General features: G+C 39.4%; 1 protein-coding gene and 1 long non-coding RNA gene across 5 annotated transcripts in view; one reads left to right on the plus strand and one right to left on the minus strand.

Annotated features, from left to right (window-relative positions):
* LOC122062425 (protein DCL homolog, chloroplastic) overlaps nucleotides 1-8,524 on the minus strand; it is a 28,898-nt gene extending 20,374 nt beyond the window's left edge. Inside the window, exons 1-4 of one of the 3 annotated variants that reach the window (XM_042626061.1) lie at nucleotides 7,987-8,524; nucleotides 3,268-3,296; nucleotides 2,763-2,782; nucleotides 1,613-1,635 (exon numbers count right to left, since the gene is read on the minus strand). In XM_042626061.1, the coding sequence (XP_042481995.1) occupies nucleotides 1,613-1,635; nucleotides 2,763-2,782; nucleotides 3,268-3,296; nucleotides 7,987-8,390 (476 nt within the window). In that variant the 5' untranslated portion in view covers nucleotides 8,391-8,524. Of the gene's footprint in view, nucleotides 1-1,612; nucleotides 1,636-2,762; nucleotides 2,783-3,267; nucleotides 3,297-6,819; nucleotides 7,022-7,441; nucleotides 7,699-7,986 lie in introns of those variants that run through there. The other 2 variants (XM_042626060.1, XM_042626059.1) reach the window with 2 other exon arrangements.
* A 181-nt stretch (nucleotides 8,525-8,705) lies between these two features.
* Nucleotides 8,706-19,315, plus strand: LOC122062426. Of its 2 annotated transcripts, XR_006134949.1 has the most exons (3): nucleotides 8,706-8,827; nucleotides 13,909-14,156; nucleotides 19,010-19,315. It is a non-coding gene; the product is annotated as an uncharacterized LOC122062426 (long non-coding RNA). The 2 variants fall into 2 exon arrangements; XR_006134948.1 differs by lacking the exon at nucleotides 19,010-19,315 and having other exon boundaries at nucleotides 13,909-14,457.
* Nucleotides 19,316-21,148: the final 1,833 nt, after the last annotated feature.

Genomic DNA, 21,148 nt, shown 5'->3' on the forward strand with positions numbered 1-21,148 from the left:
ACGGGATTACTAGTTAGTTTCCCTTTTAGTTGGGCTTTGATGGGGTTAATTAGTTTTTAATTTCAGTACCTAGTTAGTTTCTAATTTCAGTATTTCTTATTTCCGAGTTTTTATTTCCAGTTTTAGTAACTAAAAGACTTTCTATTTTGTAAAGTTTCTATTTTCAATTTTAGTAACTAGGTGAGTTTCTAATTTTTAGTTTCCTATTTCAGTTTTTGGAAACTAAAGTTAGTTTCTATTTTATGTAACCCCCATCATTATTATAAATAAAGGAAGGGCTCTCATTAGGAGTCAGACGATTTATGAATGAAAAAAAGAAGCTTGCTGCTATGTCTCTGCTGAGACTGCTGTCTGTTTGATCACAGTGGAAGGGAGTGGTGTTTGATCCATTCGACTCCTTGCGGTGGGAAGCCCAGGAGGATCTACTACAAGTGTTTTCTTCTTCTTCAAGTATTTTCTCTCTTCTCAAGATCTTACACTGCTGCAACACAGTTTATATTGCAATTTTTCTGCCCAGAAATTCTGAAATACTAGCTTTCGGCCTCTTCTGCTGGAGTCGGTTCCAGCCACTGTTTAGCCCCCAAATTGAGGTCGATTGTTCTCCTATACTTCCTTGTGGATCGACCTAAAGAAGATCTGGTTCTAAGCTGCTGTTAGAGAGATATGTAGTGAATCTTCCAGAACTTAAACAGAATCGGTAGCAGAATTGTTTAATTCTGTTCTGCTGTTTTCTGATACTGTTTTGGGACTGCTGCACCTTTTTTAATGCTGCTGGATATTAGCTTATTGGGTCTACTGAAATCTGGGTTAGATAGTGTTGAGTACTGTGATCAATAGTTACTGTTATCCTTTTTTTCTGTGGTCCGATTTTGCTTGCTGGTATATCAATCTGCTGTGGATTATTATGGAGGTTATGTGGTTGTTCTTTGGTTTAAAAAAATCCTGCAGTTTGGGTCGAGTTTGGTTTGTCAAATCTAGTTAATGCAAGAGTAGATTACAAGAAACTACCCCAGCAGTTTATAACCCCAAACAATACAAATAGGAGCAGAAAACAGAGAAATAAGACCATCAAATAAACCCCCAAGAATACAACACCCATACAGGAGCAAAATCAACCAAAAACTCAACCCGATAGGAGAGAGAAAGACCTGCTATAGAGCTGGAGAGAGAGGTGCGGTCAGGTCTGTAAGAGTCCGATTGAGTTGCACTCTTAGGCATAGATAGTCCCTAGGGAGGGTACAAAAACCCCAAAGTTGAGAGGATTCTGACGGCTGGTTGTGAAGTAATTTACAAGCTTTCTTGATTTTCTGACCTAAGAGAGAAAACTTCAAGATTCTTTAGAACAGCAGCTGGTCGACTTCAGATGGTCTTCAAGAGAGGATCGATTGATCTTCTAAAAGTGTAAAACTAGTGCCCAAAAGGATCTGCAGACTAGATCTCAGACTTGGTCAGCAATGAGGATCGATGGGCTTTAAGAACAGGAACTCTTTGGCTGATCGATTCTAATTTTTAATGCTTGGACAGATCTGAACTTCTTTAATACTCACAGCAACAGTAAACATAAACAGCAGCAATTAAGAATGAAAATAGAAAGATTAAATAAAGAAAAAACAAGGGAAAGTGGGGGAGGAGTGGCTGTCTCGGTCACGGCTTCTCACCCACAACTATCTCAGTTGTTTTAACATAATAACTGCAATTTTCTTTATTCAAATCTACCATTATGAGTACATAGGCTCCTCTATTTATAAAGGGCAGAATAGCAATCAAATTACCATTAGGAGCTAGTTTCCCAATAGGACTAGACACTCCTACTACAACTAGGAGCTAGTTTTCTAATAGGACTAGACACTCCTACTACAACTAAGAATTCAAATTAGAACTAGGATTTGACTTTATGACTCCAACATGGAGTAGGAATAACTAATTAATAGTCCATATAAGACTTTACAACCAACCAATAGCCTAATGGACCTTTATTGAATTAAATAACAACTAATTAAACTAATGAATTAAATCTCATTTTCTTACATTCTACCCATATTTTAGGCCCATTAAAGTGGCCCATTTCAAATGAAACCCATGGAATCAAAGGCCCAACACATATATAACACAACCCAAGGCTTATTTGTAATAAAATAAGCCCAAGTGACTTATCTACATCAACTCGCCCTCTCTTAGAAAAAATTCTTTCTCGAATTTTGTAGAGTGTGAGGGTGATTATATCATGGTGCACATCCCTCTTCAAACCGTAGAAAAATTCAAGTAGCTCTTTGATAATAAAGATGTAGTCTAGAATGTGAGGAGCTCGATCTTCAAGATACTTTAATGGGATGATGACCTCCACATGCTCAACTTCAACATCTTCGGATGTATCCATAGGGTCATCTACATATGCACCTTTGATCTCTTCCAACTTCAATACAACATAAAGCTCTTTTGGTTCATCTACCTGGTGGTTCCCAACCGGTTCCATTGATGGTTCAAACACAACTTCATTCTTGAACTCCTTAGAATCTTCCTCTTGGCTGTTCACAATCATCACGGTTGTTGTAGTGTCAAGTTCCTCAGTCTCAACCTCATTGTCCATTGTGGCAACCTTGTTGCTTTCGAATTCTTCCACATGAGTCTCGTTGATGGGAATATTATTGACTAGTTCTGCCTTGACAATAGGAATGGCTGAAAAATTTTCAACACTAACCTCAACTTTTGACTCTGGTTCACTGGTTAATGGTGTCTTCTCTTGTTGCTCATTTGCAATAGACGTTGATGATTCCTTCATGCTCTTGTCAATTGTGGGTGGCTTTTGGACATCTGATGGAAGGAAGTACCTGCTTTTGTCCTTGCTCAAATAGGTACATGCCTGCCAACTCATACTGCATCTCATCCCACGTTCTAGGTTTACATCATTGAGCTTGAAGTTGCTTTTCACGGACTCTCCATTGCATTTGAACACAATCACTCATCTGGGAACATGCATATTTGCGTTTTTGTGTCTCTGTTAAGTTGTAGTTGTCAAAGTACATATTTAATCCATACATCCATTCAAGGAATTCCCCATGAAAATAACGTGGTTGATCATTAGACTGGGCAACAATAGATGTATTCTGATGGGAATCTTCCAGAGGGAAGAGACTTCTTTGGATAAATGCAGGGAAATATTAGGTTGCTAACTCGTACTTCATCTCTTCCCAAGTCATAGGCTCATGTCCTCGAACTCGAAGTTGCTTTTCATGGACTCTCCACCATTCTCGAGCATAACTAACCAACCGGGAGCAAGCATATCGAAGCTTTTGTCTCTGTCAAGTTATAGTAGTCAAAGTATTCCTCCAGAGAATCTAGCCAATTAAGGGTGTCGAACATGTCCCTTTGTCCAGTGAAGTAACGAACTGACGGAACCATCTTCGGTTAGGCTCTAATAGATCGTTTGGAGCTTTCTTCAACTGCAGCTCTGATACCACTTAATGCAAGAGTAAATTACAAGAAACTACCCCAGCAGTTAATAACCCCAAACAATACAAATAGGAGCAGGAAACAGAAAAATAAGACCATCAAATAAACCCCCAAGGATACAATATCCATACAGGAGCAAAATCAACCCAAAATCTAACCCGATAGGAGAGAGAAAGACCTGCTATAGAGCTGGAGAGAGAGAGGTGCGGCCAAGTCTGTAAGAGTCCGATTGAGTTGCACTCTTGGGCGTAGATAGTCCCTAGGGAGGATACAGAAATCCTAAAGTTGAGAGGATTCTGACGGCTGGTTGTGAAGTTACAAGCTTTCTTAATTTTCTGACCTAGGAGAGAGGAAACTTCAAGATTCTTCAGAACAACAGCTGGTCGACTTCAGATGGTCTTCAAGAGAGGATCGATTGATCTTTTAAAAGTGTAGAACTAGTCCCCAAAAGGATCTGCAGACTAGATCTCAGACTTGGTCAGCAATGAGGATCCATGGGCTTTAAGAGCAGGAACTCTTTGGCTGATCGATTCTAATTTTTAATGCTTGGACAGATCTGAACTTCTTTAATACTCACAGCAACAGTAAACATAAACAGCAGCAATTAAGAATGAAAATAGAAAGATTAAATAAAGAAAAAACAAGGGAAAGTGGGGGAGGAGTGGCTGTCTCGGCCAGGGCTTCTCACCCACAACTATCTCAGTTGTTTTAACATAATAACTGCAATTTTCTTTATTCAAATCTGTCATTATGAGTACATAGGCTCCTCAATTTATAAATGGCAGAATATCAATCAAACTACTACTAGGAGCTAGTTTCCTAATAGGACTAGATACTCCTACTACAACTAGGACTAGTTTCCTAATAGGACTAGACACTCCTACTATAATTAGGAATTCAAACTAGGACTAGGACTTGACTTTATGACTCCAACATCGAGTAAGACTAACTAACTAATAGTCCATATAGGACTTTATAACCAACCAATAGCCTAATGGGTGTTTATTGAATTAAATAACAACTAATTAAACTAATGAATTAAATCCTGTTTTCCTACATTCTACCCATGTTTTAGGCCCATTAAAGTGGCCCATTTCAAAGAAAACCCATGAGATCAAAGGCCCAACACATATATAAAGCAACACAAGGCTTATTTGCAATAAAATAAGTCCAAGTGACTTATCTACATCACTAGTCCTACATTAGAGAGTACACACCAAAGCATGAACATCAAAACAAAACATCCCAAAAGTACATGTGATTGCCACAACAATGAATCTATCCAGGATGCAGCTCCTTAGATGTCCTCCACTCGTATAATAGATTCAAGGATCAAAAGATCCCTACCAGTTCATTTCCAATCCTTAAAAGTTAAAACCATGACACAACTACCAAACCTCACCAAATAGATGATATTTCACAAGGAACTTCCAACAAATTGTAAGAAGATCCAAGAAATTATCCTAAACCACTTTCAAAAATGAATATTGGATGGAAAGGTAGCTTTTTGATTTTCCATATAAAAGACACGTCCAAAAGCCAAAGGCTCCTGCCTAGGATCATCACTAGTCCACCCCACATGGAACTGAGAAAGTGGACTTGCACTGGGTTATGGCCCTTATTTTTTAAATGCATCTAACAGATTTTTCTTTTTTTCCAGCACACCCCCCGGAGGGGGGGGGGTGGTTCTCCTTTGAAGCATATAATTATTATTCACTTTCTCAGACCTACCTCCCATGCCAATGCTTTACACTTAGAAGGGGGAAGAATTTCTGGATAAATATATTTGGGAATGGAAGCAGATCTTGGTGGGTTGCAGGTTCTGACTATGCTAGAACCACATTACAACCAGCTACCAAGGCATAAGAGTACAACCATCCCAATCTCCCTGAACACTCTCCCAATATCATATCCCAAATAAAGACCAGGGGTAAGTTGAACTAAGCTTTGGTTCTCAATTCACTTCTACCGAGGTAAAGAAGAAAGGAAGACTAATAAAAGGTATCTCACCCTGCCAAAGGTCCTCCAGCAATCTTATCCATTCATTTATTTCCCTCCCCTATCTCATACTCCATAACAGGGAAGACTGCAAAAGTTTCCCATGGCCCATGGGCAAGCTAGAGAGACGATTGTTAATTGACCCTAAGCCTCAACCATGACAACCCATGCATTGATTGGATCATTTTATGTGAAATAAACATAGGCTCCTATGAAAATACCCAAAACCATCAGGATCAAGGATCTAAGGTTCAGTAGTGTAGTTCATATCTGTCCCTATGATCTAAACAAAAGATCAACCAATCCAAGGAGTGTGGGAAAAAAAATGATGCACGCTATATCCAGTATATCTGATCGATCCTGTCCAATGTTGATATGCTAACTTTCATTATTAGGATGATAGAGCTTCATTTTACTTTCAAAATTCCCTTACTCTAACCTCCCATCTTAGGAGTTCCTCAAACTTTCCCCCATCTGACCAAGTAATCTGTCATTGTATATCCAGGTTTGCACAAAACAACCCTCAGAATTTCTATCCTTCTTCAGACTTTGGCAGAATGCTGCTTGAATGTGGAATTTGAAGGGTCAGTAAAATTGATTAGATTGAAATGCTCCCTCTTCCAAAAATATTGAAATGAAAAAAGAAGAAGAAGAAGAAGAAAGAATATCCCTCCTTCCATTGAAATTCAATTCTGCTTCCATCTCTTAAGTCTCTTGCCAAGGTTCTCCAAATTGGTTTTCTTAAAAGGTTACCAACTTAGGTTTCCATCCAAGTGGAGACTGGAGATCCAAATATTTGGGAGACTACTCCTAACTTCCACAAACAAACATCTGAAAGTGTGCCCACCATTCAAGTACTATACTTCCTCCTCTTATGTCCCGATTTCAGAGCATTAATCATATTCCATTTTAAGTTTCCTTAAATAGTCACTGAGAAATGCTAACCGCAATGGTATACAACAACAGGGAGCTTCGTAAACAAGTCTAATCCCTCTATCAGCTTCAAAGTTATGAACCAATCTAAGGAAACATCTATTTCATTTCCCAATACCCCACCCTAAATCCTTTCTGTTTAAAAGCATGATCTAAGAAGTCAAACTAGCATTGTCATAAGCCTTTTCAACATCAGTATATTAAATTATTCTATATTAATTTTTATTTCCTAACGAACAACTGAACAAGACTAGTATGTTAAACCATCAAAAATATTTTTTTCACTTGAATGTTGAGGGAGGGGTGGTGATTAAACTGAAAATCCTACCACCAAAAAATTAACAATTGGATTTACTATTTATTTTCCCACCTTAACACCGAATATGCAGAGATACTATCCCATATACAAGCCATTAATAACACAGCAACTATCAACTCCAAATTGGGGAGTATTCATTTATAAAAATAAAAAATAAAAATACAGAGCAGTAGGCAAGAAGGCCAATGCCTCTCAATAAGGCTATGAAGTTTACCGATTTGATTATTCTTCCCAACTCCTGATAAATGTTGAGTAGCAGATGAACTAAGAAATGTCAAAAGTGATATGCCAAAATATCTTACTTGGAAACACATCCCTGCGCTGTGAATTACAAGAATCAGGTTTTGGGGCATAAAAGTACTCATCCTGAAGGAAGGACATCACAGAAACTCAACCTTCTTCTTCCATGAGCAAAGCCATGAGCAAGATACACTAGAAGCTTTCCAATATCATGATATTTTATGTAGAAAAAAGAATCCTAGCACTGCAAATCCTCTCTCTCCTGTGTGTGTTTGTTTTGGAGTTATTATTTTGATTTTGCATGCCCTTGCACTCATTACTCTTTAAATAATTTTCTATAAAAATAACCTCATACGAAGGCTATGGATATCATTTGATGATAAATCTTTTACATGGAAGAATTCTTCAGGATGTGATGTCAGATGATTATTTCCATGTAATAAAGTTGTTCAGTTGAGATGTACTTATTGCATTTTCTAGATACTGTTCTATTGCTTCCACCAAAAAGTAAGATCAGTAACAGAACACCCTACCAAGTTTGGTGTACTGCTTCTACCAAAAAGTAAGGTTGCACATGAAACACCCAACAATGCTTGACCTTTCCAAACAACAGTTGAATTAAGACATCTTGTACCCAACAAACCACATTCTCATCTTTTCTTCCACTCTGAAGGCAAACCAGATAATTCTCCATTTTAAAAAGAGAACAAAAGAATTTTCTTCTACAGCAGCCTGATGCAAAGAAAAGGAACCATTTCCTGTGAAAGTAGAAGGGGCATTAAAAGTGACCGGCCAAAGCTAATCTTCGTTGTGAATTTGTGATAGCGAAGTTCATTATCGAGGAGTTCCCAGTGTCAACAACGAGAAGGTGGTTGACAGAGTTTAATGATTATCTTTATGAGATCTTTGCAGAAACAGTTACAGGCCAATGAACGTTCAAAACCTAGAGGTCACGAATTCGCCACAGAGTAACATAGCCCAGTTGGACAAATCTGTTTACAAAGGCATTCATTTGTATCATTATAAGATGAGAGATAAAACCTTACCTTCCAGAGTGAAGGATCATCCTAACGAAACCAACAAGCGGCACCGTATCCTGCAAAATTCGATCTTCCCAATCAACCCATTCATCTTCTTCCTTGTAACCCTTTTTTCCTTCTTCAGCGGGTTCCCCGAAGTCACTGTTCGAAATGGCTGCCTTGGCAGAACCAACATCGTCGTCTACCGACGACATGACGGGCTTCCTCAGTATCTCTGAGTTGTAAGCGTCTCGACTCCCAACACTGCCTCCGTCCGACCCAGTTTTTAGGGCACAGAGAGCACGGAAATGCAGGTGAGGCGAAGGCGCATGGTGATAACAAGGAAGGAAGAAGACAATTGGAGACGGGAAGTTCAAAGAAATAGGGTTTTTCGACATGTAAAGTAGTGGTGAACTAGAGAAAGCAGCCATGGCTAATCTCGGAGATTTTGGGTTTTTGATTTTTCTGCTTCAACTCACCATGTCCTACTCTCTTCTCCCATTGTCTTTGTCTTCCGGACTCAGAGGCTTAATAGAGGAGAGAAGTTAACGGTCACAGTAAAGGTTCTCGGTATATCAATTTATCCTATCTCGGTAGACCGTTGGATTGGTGTTAGTATGATTCGGATAAAGTCTTGACATGAAAGATTCCAATCTGTCACTCCTCACCTCAGGTTGGATCTTCTCTGACTTGCATCTTAGGGAATTCATCAATACCCTGCGATTCCAAATACCGCATTTACTTGCAATTGGGTTACTTGTAAGGATTTCTACCTTGTCTCGGCGAACGGCGGCAGCATAGTTTTCGGTGAACGTCCTTATAGGCTATCGTCCCGCCCAGTTTCCACCACATCCACCATACCCAGCTGGTGATCTCTCTCTCTCTCTCTCTCTCTCTCTCTCTCTCTCTCTCTCTATGTGGATGTGTATTTTTATCAAAAACAAAAGTGTGTAGATGTGTGTGTATGTTGGCTGTTTTCTGTTCGATGAATTGATTGAAAGAGGATGTGGTAATTGGATGAACCTTCTAATCTTTTCAATTCCCGTTTCAATCATGTACGTTTACCACTGAGATAAACGGCTTGTGATAGCCAAGTGTCCATGGCATTTTTGCTTTTTGCTCCGTCGATATCGGGTCTTCCTATTGTGTAAGCCTTCAAATGTCACCGTCGTTCATCCACATTTGATTGAATTTCTTCACTGCCATGGGATAACAACATAGTTGGTCCTATTGCGTTGGCCTTTGGAATCGGAGTAATGATTAACAGTGACCGTGAATTGGAGTAATGATTAACAATGACCGTCAAGGGCATTCACATTTCATAGTCAGAAGTGTAATTCTTGAATTTATAAAAAACAAACCAGTGCGAAAGGATTTGCACGTGAGTTGCAATTGGTTTAGCGGGGCTATCGAGTTTTCTTCTATCAAATCCTTATCACATTGTAGTAGGCTTGGTGGTGGATTGTTGGTAGTGGACGTAATGCACGTGAGTTGCAATTGGTTTGCTTGTAGTGGTGGGCGTTATACTAGTGTATTGAACCACAATTCACAGATACCTCTGGCTCGAGTTGTGGATTGTTTATCTAGTTTTCAATGCGGAGTTGTGTGTTACATATCTAATTTCAATGGGGAGTTATGTGTTGATAATAGTCTTTAATGTGGACTTGTGTGTTTCGATTTGTTACTTTCGTGCTTAACGGGCTTGTCAAGAATTTGTTATTCTCATTCCTCCTTTCATAAAAGTAGGTTGGGTGATGGATTGTCTTAGTATTGAACATAATGCATGTAAGACATTTTAGCTTGACTGATTTATATGGTACGTCAGCATGTACCTTATTATAATCTGTCATTATAAGCTTGTGACTGATTTGTAGTGGTGCGTCAATTTGACATTTGGCACTTATTATAATTAGCTATAACCCATCAATCATTTTGCATGAATCCTCGCATTCATCCTTGCTTGGAATCTCCATATAACTGACCCCATTAAGTTAGGATAAGGTTTGGTTGTGGTTGTCATTGTTGTATATTGTTCCCTCAGCCTAATATACATGGCAAAAGTGGCTTTGGTATATCACACTTTAGATATTGATTGTTGCTTATGTGTGCAACCCTAAGGTTGGAGGTGCAAGGCTTGGTAGAGGAAGAAGAAGTTGGTTTGATATAAAAATATACTTTCAAGTTGCTTGAGTTGCTAAAACTCATTTTTTTTTTCTTAGAAAATAGACCATTGCTGCATCTGAAATAGACTATTGGGTTATCTAATCTGATATATATTGTCAATGTGAATACAATCATTGCATTAATGTGTACTCCAATAGGAGATTATATAATACAAGAGGTGTAACCCTATTCCAACTATATAATAGGAAAGATATCACATAAAAAATATAAACTTCCATATACACTAGGATTCTTGAGAACCGAATACGAGGTTACTTAGAATAAGGAAACTCCTATATCGGTCAATACACCCCCTCAAGGTGGAGAACCAGTAGCACGAATCTTCAGCTTGTCCCTCAAGAATTGAAACCAAGATGTGGCCAATGGCTTTGTGAGAATGTCAGTTAGCTAGTCCTATGTGGAGATGAATTGAACACTTAGTTGACGTTTGGCCACCCAATTATGAACGAAATGAAATTCAATTTCGACGTGCTTGGTACGAGCATGAAAAACTGGTTTGGCAGAGAGATAGGTGGCTCCGATGTTGTCATACCAGAGAATGGGAGGACCCCCGTATGGAGAAGCCGAGTTCCTTGAAAAGTGATTCAAGCCCAATAAGCTTAGCTGTAGCATTGGCCAGAGCTTTGTACTCTGCCTCAGTGAAGGAGTGCGCCACGATCTTCTGCTTCTTGGAGTTCCATGAAATAAGATTGGGTCCAAGGAAGATGGCGTAGCCACCTGTGGACTTTCTATCATCACCATTAGGGGTGTCAATCAGTCGGTCCGACTTGATTTCGGTCCGGGTTGAGTCGGTTTTGGTGTGGAAAAGTTGAAACCAAAACCGAACCAATAAGGAAATTTCGGTTTCAGTTTGGTTTCGGTTTGTCTTCGGTTTCTTAAATCGATTTGTAACCGGGTTGGTTTTGGTTTTTGGTCTAGTTTGGATTCGACTTTCCATACAAATGTTTACAAAACTATGCAAATTTTGATTTTTTTAATGAATTTTGGAGTGTTTCGGTTTCTTACAGGTTTGGTTTCAGTTTCGGTCCGGGTTTTGAGCCGGCTGCGATTTGGTTTCGGGTTCATCCGGTTTCAGATGCGGTTCGGTTTGGTTTTGGGGTTGCAATACTCCAAACCGAACCGACCCAATAAGGCTTTGGTTCGGTTCGGTCCGTGTTGTTGTCGGTTCGGTCCGGCCGATTTTGCCGGTTCGATTTAAGAATTGAAACCCCTAATCACCATTACTAGCCCAATCTGCATTAAAAAAAAAAAACGATTGGGGGAGCGCTCAATGAGAAGACCATGCGAGGATGTCTGGTTAAGATAACGAAGAATGAACTTCACCAGAGACCAGTGATCATTAGTGGGGGCATTCATGAATTGACACGCCTGATTAACAACAAAGGCAATATCGGGGTGTGTTAATGTGACATATTGGAGAGCACCTACTACAGACCGGTATTGAGAAGGGTCAGGGGTTAAGACACCCCCTTGAGCAGACGGTTTCTGAGTCATGGCCATGGGAGTGGAAGAGGGTTTGCAATTAACCATGCCAGAGCACTTAAGGAGGTTAAAGATATATCGACTCTGAGAAAGAAGCAGTCCCTTTGGATGGCGGCATGCCTCAATGCCAAGAAAGAAATAGAGGTCCCCAAGATTACAAAATAATGATGCCCAGCTAAGGAGGGCATAGGGGAGGACCCCAAACATCACTGTAAATAAGATCTAATGGAAATAAACTTTTAGAGCTAGTTTATGAAAGGGAAAGGCGGCTGGACTTTCCTAAGTTACATGCAGGACACACAGAACCCAATTGAGAAGATTGATACAATAGACCATTGGTACGTAGCATAAGATGGAGTAATCACTCATTAGGGTGACCAAGATGATGATGCCAACCATCTAGAGTGGTGTGTTCTGTGATACAGACAGTGGGAGAGACACGAGCATCAATGATGGAGATCTTGCTGAGAATCTTCGAGCGGAGAAATTCATGGCTAACGAGGAGTCCATGAAGATCAATCAATGAAATAGGGTTCTCACGGCCAAGCAGGGTGGGAACAATATCCTACAAATCTTGCTTGAGAACACGAAAAATATGGATGTTGAAGTCCTCATGGGAGAGAGGACAACCAATAGCGGCAAGCTCGTCAGCGAGAGCCTTGGCACGTTGAAGAAGTTGAGTCATCATTTTGATCAACATTCTGAAGAGATATGTGTAGAGACGTCAGGCGGATAGCAAAGGCAGATCCAAAAGTTGCAGAGAGAGAGAGTCTCAGATGGACTTGCTTGTAGGTTTGTCAAGAATCATGGGGAGTACTTCTTTAGAAAGGGAAGCAATAAGAAGACTCATTAGGTTTGATCCTGCTCTTGCCATTGAGTAGCAGCAATAGGGTCTCCAGGGCAAGGATGAGAGCCATTAATAAAACGATATAGTCATTTACCCCACAGATACAGTGTCAATTGAGCACGCCAAAGAAGAAAATTGGTGGGAGTGAGTTTGAGGGAGATGAAGTGATGAGCACCATTGATGGGTGGCATGGGATTAGATGTAGGAAGAGGCGTTGGGATGTTGGGTGTGGGAGCCATGAGAGAGGGTAGATAGGAAGAGATATTAGAGGCTATAGAGGGTGGTGGTTCAGTGGCCACTGAAAAAGAAGAAGAAGAAGATAGATGAAGGACTAGGGTGAGAGGTGTTGGCCTATGAGCTCTAATACCATGTCAATGTGAATTCAATCATTGCATTATTGTGTACTCCTATAAGAGATTATATAATACAAGAGGTGTAACTCTAGTCCAACTCTACAATAGGAAAGATATCATATAAAATATAAACTTCCATATACACTAGGATTTTTGAGAACCGAATAGGAGGTTACTAAGAATAGGGAAACTCCTATATCGGTCAATATATATTAGCTGCATAAGTTATGCAAAAACTGTCTGTGAAGCAGGCTACTTATTTTATATGGTACACTTACACTATCATAAGGATCTTCTTGCCTTCAGTAAATGCTTTTGTGGATTTTCTCTATATTGAATGGATAAGCTTACTATAATGAGCTGAACGCTGTATACTGCATTGGAGGACGTGGTTCATAAGTTACAAATAGCCAAAGGGCCAGATGTTGCTGCCCTTTAGTTTAAAAAAAGTTTCTCACTGCAACTGGACATTTATTGAACACCCACCTGTAGTCACAAAGGAGATGTTCTGGGCTGAAGTCATCTAATGGTTGATTTCAACTCCTCTTTGCTATTAATAACCTAGAAAAATTAGCCTGTCTCATTATTTGGCGCTAGCATATATTGCTAATTGCCCAATGCCACATGATTTGTAATTATATGAGGTAGTGTGGATAAGGTTCTCATACGAGAACCATTCTCGTACAAGCTGATTCACACAGATGGAATCCACCACAGAGTTGGCTATTGAATAGATTCCATTTGTGCAGATCAACCCCATACGAGAATAGTTCTCGTACAAGGACTTGATCCACTCTCCTATATGAGGTTGTCAACTCACTTTATGATACATGCAGCTTTTTACCTGTATTCCTAAGAACTTCTTGTCATACATTATATATAAAATAAAATACAGGTGAACTGTTTCGACCCTTTTGGAAATAGAAGCGTTTTGTGGAGTATCAAAATGAGGCCGAATGTTTACTGATTTAGGGCTCTAGATCCTTTTATTAACAATTTGGTTTTCTTGTTCTTTAGCTCAAAGAAGAGTCAGGGAGAGCTGATTCTTCATGATGCATCCCTGAATTGAATTTGTTTTCATAGTGGTAAGCAGGAAAAAATGTGGTAGGGAATGGGCTCTGAAGCCATGCAAGCTGCTAAGGTGTATTGCCACCTTCTTAAAGCCATGGAGAAACACATTTGGTAAAGTCAGTACAAAAGGCATTTCAGAGATTTCGTAACTCAAAGTGTTCCAAAAGAACTCTGTATTGTTAGATCTATTGGCTGCTCAACAAAAACTAAACCTTGCCTGGGATTACACTCTTCTTCTCAACAGTGTGCATCATCAAAAAGTATGTTTCTTATATGTTGTCTAAACTGGAAGTGCAGGGACTCAATAATGCAATTTCTCGATAATTACTATTTTGGGATTCAAATCTGTTGCTATTTGTGAAAGATTTCCTTTTGATCTAGATGCCTAATTAACTTTATTATTATTATTATTATTTTATTTATTTATTATTATTATTATTTTTTTTTAATGGAGGTTTCTTACTGTCATGTATGATTTATAATATGAGCATCATTCATACTCATTTCATGTGATCATTATTGATGATATGGACCAAGCTAATTTGTGATAGTGATGCTAAATTGGAAACTCTCTCTTTGTGATTCTTGTGATCCATTGTCAATCCCCTACTCACTGTTCTGACCTCTTTTCATTCTTATAGATTTCAATCTTCATGAGAATCTACCCACTAGAACATCATAAAGCCCCCTTTCTTCCCTCTGCAAACTAATAACGATCCTAAGATGTGTTCTAGGAACAACCCCCCATGATGATTCTTCTAGCTTCTCTAAATTTCCCATGATCAAACTATCTCATGACCTCTTTTAATTAAGCAATGCTACATGAAAAGCCATTTATGAGAGGTAATCTACATTGGATTTTATTTGTGGGGTAAGGTGAGGGGGGGATTGAGTGGGAACACCCACCGAGGAAGGGCTTCCTACATGATCCAAATAATATCTCGCTTCTAGCAACTCTTGTGGCACCCAAATTTTGTTGACAAGTAGACTGCAAGGCCCCCAGTCATATATCAAATGTCAGCCCCAAAAGAGTTGGCCATGTGATGAAAGAAGGCTTTAGAATTCCAACACTATCAACAGGGTGCATGCCGGTGCAAGGGATTGGCCAGAGGATTTGAGTTTTTGTTCTTGTTAATCCCTATTTGGGCTGTTATTCCTATGTTACACCAAACACTTTGTTATTCACACTCAATGAACACAAAACACTATGGCCAGGTTCGAAGATTTTGAAATGCTATATGAATGTCTCCATGGTTGATAGGTAGCTGGTCCAGTAAGTTGGGATTCTAAATAGTATCTGATCATCGAATGTATGATTGAGACTGGAGAAGAAGTGCTAGAACAATAGGTAGTGGTAGAATGCCTTAATTTATGTCGTATTTATATACAAGGTTTTGGTTGGTTTTACCAACATGGGTACAATACAGAATATAGAATTCCTATACAACTATGGTTTACGAAGGAATGAGATATACACTTGCCATATTTATGGAGGGTAAACATGGTAGAGAATATTTACATAGCTATATCCTTGGAAGAGAACGTCCGCATGGTTGTATCCTTGGAGTGCAAGGTAATCAATATAGGGAATATTTACATAGCCATATTGGTTGATAAGAAGCAGCCATTGTCAATGGACACAACTCTAATTTAACCCTTTAGGGATCTAATATAAGATCTGATTGGAGATGGGCTGTTTCTTGATCTGGAAGTTATATTTTCTTAGATATTACTATAAGAGAGCTCTTAAATGCTTGTTCATAAGATTACCAACTGGAGTAATTGTAGTGCAGGCTAAGACTACCATTGTCATTTATAGCAACTGGCTCACTATTTTTTTCCATTCTTTTCCTATGTGGCTTCATTTCGACAATGATGATGGTGATTGTGACTATAATACAACTTAGCATCAGTATTTGGACATAAGGAAGAGAGAAGAGAAGATGACTTCGACGAGAAGAAGAGAAGATGAGAGAATGAAGAATGCCTGGGGCTTAGTAGAGGAGCAGAATACTCCAAAATCATGGGTGGGGGGAACTATTTATATTTTAACGTAAAAAGAAATAATTACAATGAAGTATTGGATCCATACTAAATCCTACAACCTAAGTGTAATTTACACTTGAGGACAAAAATATTAAAGAACAATACAAATATGCCACTATGAAATAGACACAACTTAAAACTCCCCCTTCAAGCTGGGGCATAGATAGCACCCATCCCCAGCTTGGTACATCCTTGGAGAAATACATTACGAAGCATGGCCTTGGTAAAGAAGTTTCCAAAGTTGATCATTAGAACTAACAAATGGAAATCAATCTCTTCATTATTGCATCTCAAATAAAATGACAGTCCACTTCAATATTTTGGTCCTCTCATAAGAGACGACATTACTAACAATATAAATAGCTGCTTGATTTGTTACACCCATGCCCAAAACCCTAGGCTAATTTCAACTTTTGGACATAGGTAATGCAACTCAAGTTATAACTAGTAGTAACTTGTGGATTTTCCTGGCTTATTATATGAAAGGGCTACAAACCACTGAAGGAGTTAGGATAAGTACTCTGCTAGTGAAGAGAATTACATGAACCCTAATAGTATAATGCACCACAAGGGGGGCCCACATAGTGGAAATACCTTGGAAGGGCCCCATTCAGCAAATTGGTTATGTCCCACATAGTGGTGACCAAATCATCCTTCACCAGCTAAGGACCATCCACCGGTGAACACCCTCCAGTGAAGGTACTGGTCAGAATTGGGTTATTTGGTTGTGGGGCTTGGGCTCTCACACCCGTGCACCTCAAACCACTCCCAATAGTTGGGACAACATATTGGGGAATGGTTTAATGCATTAGGACACCCCCGGTAATGAGTGAAAACCTATTATTTCCCCAAACAACCCTTATGTGACTTGGCTATAAATTTAACTCTTACTCCATTTCATTCCTACCAAATTAAGGGCAAGAAGGAGAAAGAAGAAGAAGGAGAAGGAAAAGGAGAAAGAAGAAGAAGGAGAAGAAGAAGGAGAGCAAGGGAGGAGGAAGGAAAGGGAAGCAAGGTCCTACCAACTAAGGTAAGCCTTAATTTCTTTACCCATCTCAACACACACACAAGTCTCTCTCCCTCCCATTTCCACTCTTTATTAAGCTAGGTAAGGGATCACCAACCAAATTCCAACCTTTGCACTTACCAATACTACAAATTGGGAAGGGGATTTGGTGTTGGAGACTTGCCCTAGTGAGATAAATGGTTCAATTTGAGTCCATGAACCACCCCTAATGAAATACCCACTTCAAACCCCCAATTTGAGCAACTGAACCCTAGAACAATTAACTTTGCCCAAATCCTTTATAGTCAACCATTCTAATCCAAAATTAGGTTGGGGAAAATGAAATTAAACTTATGTATGGTGTATGGGAGTGATCACATGAGCCATTAATGACCATTCCATGAGCTCAATCTAAGTCTTCCCCGATTTAGCTTAACCTAGACTTATGCATTAGGGAAATTGGGTGTATCTTAAAACCCTATGATGATCCACTCACTAATTCTACTCAACCTAAGCTAAGTGAAGTGTGTGAGTGTGTGCCCCACATGCAAACTCATACTAGAATCACAAAACCTAACTTGTAAACCATACAAAAGAAGGAAAAGTGGGAAATAGGGTTAGGATGGGTACCACACATGGAACCACACACACCCAAACATGCAAAGGAGCCCACGTGACATGTGGAGCAAATCATGGCAGAGAAACCCCAGTTTTTGCTTCACCGGCTAATAGTCACTGAATCCGTCAGTGAAAAATTGACCATCTATCGGTGAACCCTGTAGATGTAATTTTTTTGGGTTTTCAGACCTTGCAAATCCATCCACCGGTGAGTTCATTGGCAGATGAGCATCCACCGGTGAACATCCTAAGTTGGGTTTTGAACCCTTTTTATTGGACATGAACCCTAGGGGTAGAACCGACTGACAACAGGACAACGCAGCGAGACCATCAACTGTCCACCATCATATAGGACTCAAGGTGAGTGGGTGTTGTGAACTATTTTTATGGAGTGTTTATAACATGATGAACATGCGTGTGATCATATCATTTTTCATATTATAAACTTATTACTTGTAGAGAATGTTAATGTTGAATAATGGTATGAATTATGGCCGTATATGTGTATGTGGATGGTTGGGACGCAGGGTGGCCAAAGGTTGGGTTCCAACATTGTATGCCCACGGGGTGTGTGAGTATGACTATGATGTGGAATGTGTCATGTTAGAATGCATTGGGCTAGGATAACCACCTTGGTGCTATAACCCTTGCCAATAGTGGTTTACATATTGGCTAATCCTACCGTCTGATGGACCGAGGTTAGAGAAATTTTCGGTGACTGGGGTAGGGGTACCGGCATCATGTCAACCCTTCACGCGATGTTGGACTCGATGTTGTGGTATTATAGGGGATTATTAATAGGGACTTACCTGGTATTGAAGTAGCTATGTAGGGACCGGTATGCTCCTAACTTGCAACTAGCTTGTATCCTCAGGGACTGATAATGTACATTCGTGACTAGGGATACCACCTATCTTGCAGCAACACTAAGACAAAAATAGACTTAGAATCGGTTGGCTAGGAAATTAAATCAGGTGCTACACCCCTTGCCAGTATGGGGTGAGGTATTAGCTATCCCATAGCAAGGGTGATCGATGTGTAGGATTCCGGGATCATGGCTATCCTACAACATGGGTGATCGAGGTGCAGGATTTCAAGACCGTGGTGTAGGGGGAATTATTCATTAGGGCTTACGGGGTGACCGATGCGTTGGATTCTGGGACTTGTTGGCTCTTGACTCGCAACTAGCGTATATCATTGGGTGACCAATGTGTAGGATTCCGAGACCAGAAATATCCTTATGTTGCAGTAGCACCCATACCCTAATTTAATTAATTTAGTGGATAGACTTGTGTGATAATAATCCGGATCATAATTGCACTAATTTAATCTTTGTTGTTCCATTATGTTGCATTATATGTGTATTTGTTTTATCTTATTAATCTTTATTGTTGTATCTATAATTGTTTGTGCATGTCCACCCCTCACTGGGCTTCATGGAAGGTCACCCCCATTTGTTGCACCCTTTTTGAATGGTGGAACCAGTGTTGAGGCAGAATTTTGGGGCTTCGGTGGCAATTATGAGGCTTAAGTCTATGAGACACTGGGTTGTTGATGGACTTCACTTTTGTTATTTCAGCTATTTCTTTTGATGTAAATTATTTATGAAATATGTAGGATGTAAATATTATACATGTGGGTTGTTAACAAATGGAACTTGTATATTGTAACCTATCATGCAGTGGATCACTAGTAACATTTGTATGATTTTATATGTGTACTCTGATTTTAGTTGTGATTTTGGTGGCATTTATGGATTGGGGTATTGCATCTGTGATCCTGGAGGGTTAGACTGACTAGATATGGGTATCCAGTGCCGCATACCTTAGCCTAGTGGAGGGTGGAGTGTGACATGATTATCATAGAATATGTATGTAGGTTTGCTGATCAGAAAACCAAACTCTTAAACAAAGGATTTAAGCCATATCAACTTAGTTGCAGTGTGAGCTATAGCTCTATACTCAACCTCAGATCCTTAGCTCTAGACTGGACTACTATAGTTTGCTTTTTAACTCCTCCATCTAACAAGATTATTTCTGACAAAGGTATAATACTCTGTAGTACATCTATGATCACCATCAAAATGAGCCCAATCAACATTAAAATAACCAACAATATTAATGTTTGGTGTGACCATTAAGTCGATTAATAAGTCCTTTCCCTAGAGTACCCTTAAGATATCTTAGTATACGACATGTTGTCACCAATGGGGTTGGTAGCCTAGTGGTGAAAATGTCGTCAACCCATCACCACTCGAGTCAGCTGGTTGTGGGTTCGAGTCTTAGCATGCCGACTATCGCCCATTGGTCCTGCGGAAGCATTGCTTGCCGTACAGGGGCTTGTCTTGGGGGCTATGATCACTACCATGGAGCACCCTTTTTAGTTACCTAAAAAAAAAATACGACATGTTGTCTCCCAATGAGCCTGCTTAAGTGTCTCTATAAACTAGCTATTCACACCAGCAACAAAGGATATAACTGGTTAAGTAACAATAAGATATATAAGTTTGTCGACTAACCTCCGATATTGATTTTTTTTTTTCAAATTTTCATCAGACGCTCCAAGTATGACATGAGGGTTCATAAGACTCAGAAGGTCAAGAATATAGTTATGTTGAGACAAACTAAAGCCCTTTCTTGATACAAATGGCCTTCATGCTAAGAAAATATTTGAGAGTTCCCAAATCTTTCGTTTGGAAGTGTTGCTGTAAATAAGACTTAACATGTTCAGTCCTAGATAAGTCATTACCAGAGACAATAAAATCATCAGCATAAATGACATGCACAATAACTTTAGAGTTTTGACGACGAACCAATATTGATTGACCGAAGTAACAATGAGAAAACCATAGCCAACAACTCTGCTAAACCTATCAAACCATGTTCTCGGGGATTGTTTCAACCCTTAAATAGCTTTGTTTAGCTATAAACTTTCATAGTACTCTCCTCTTGACCAACATACCCTGGAGGTTATTCTATGTAAACCTTCTCATCCAAATCACCATATAAAATGCATTGTTGATGCCTGATCGAAAAATATGCCAATCAAAGTTAACAACCAAAGAGATTAAGACTCCCACATAATTCAGATGAGTCATTGGATAGAGGGTTTCAAAATAGTCAGTTCCATAGATATGAGTGTAGCCCTTAGCAACTAAACGAGCTTTTAGGTGCTCAACCTAACTATCAGGCTTATACTTAATGGTATAAACCTAATGACACCACGTAGGATCCTTACCTCAACCAAAGTCCAAGTTTTTTGAGAAAGCATGGTATCCATTTCCACATCCATGGCTAACTTCCACCCAAGCTGAGATAAAGCATCTTGGTATTTGGAAGGAATAGAGTGGGAGGCCAATGAGAAAATGAATGTACGAAGAAAAACAAGAAGATTGGAAATGGAAACATAAGTAGCAATCATTTAGGAAACCAAAGAGTTTTGAGTACAGGAATGACTAGCTTTCTAGAAAACAATCGCCAGTCATCAAGAGAAGAACTTATAGGCAAAGAATTGAATTGGGAGTAGAGAAGTCATTGTAATTGGCGGTGATTGTTTGGGACGACGTTTGTATACCTGTAATGG

The sequence above is a fragment of the Macadamia integrifolia genome, unplaced genomic scaffold (genome assembly GCF_013358625.1).
Source record: "Macadamia integrifolia cultivar HAES 741 unplaced genomic scaffold, SCU_Mint_v3 scaffold1025, whole genome shotgun sequence".
Lineage (NCBI taxonomy): Eukaryota > Viridiplantae > Streptophyta > Magnoliopsida > Proteales > Proteaceae > Macadamia > Macadamia integrifolia.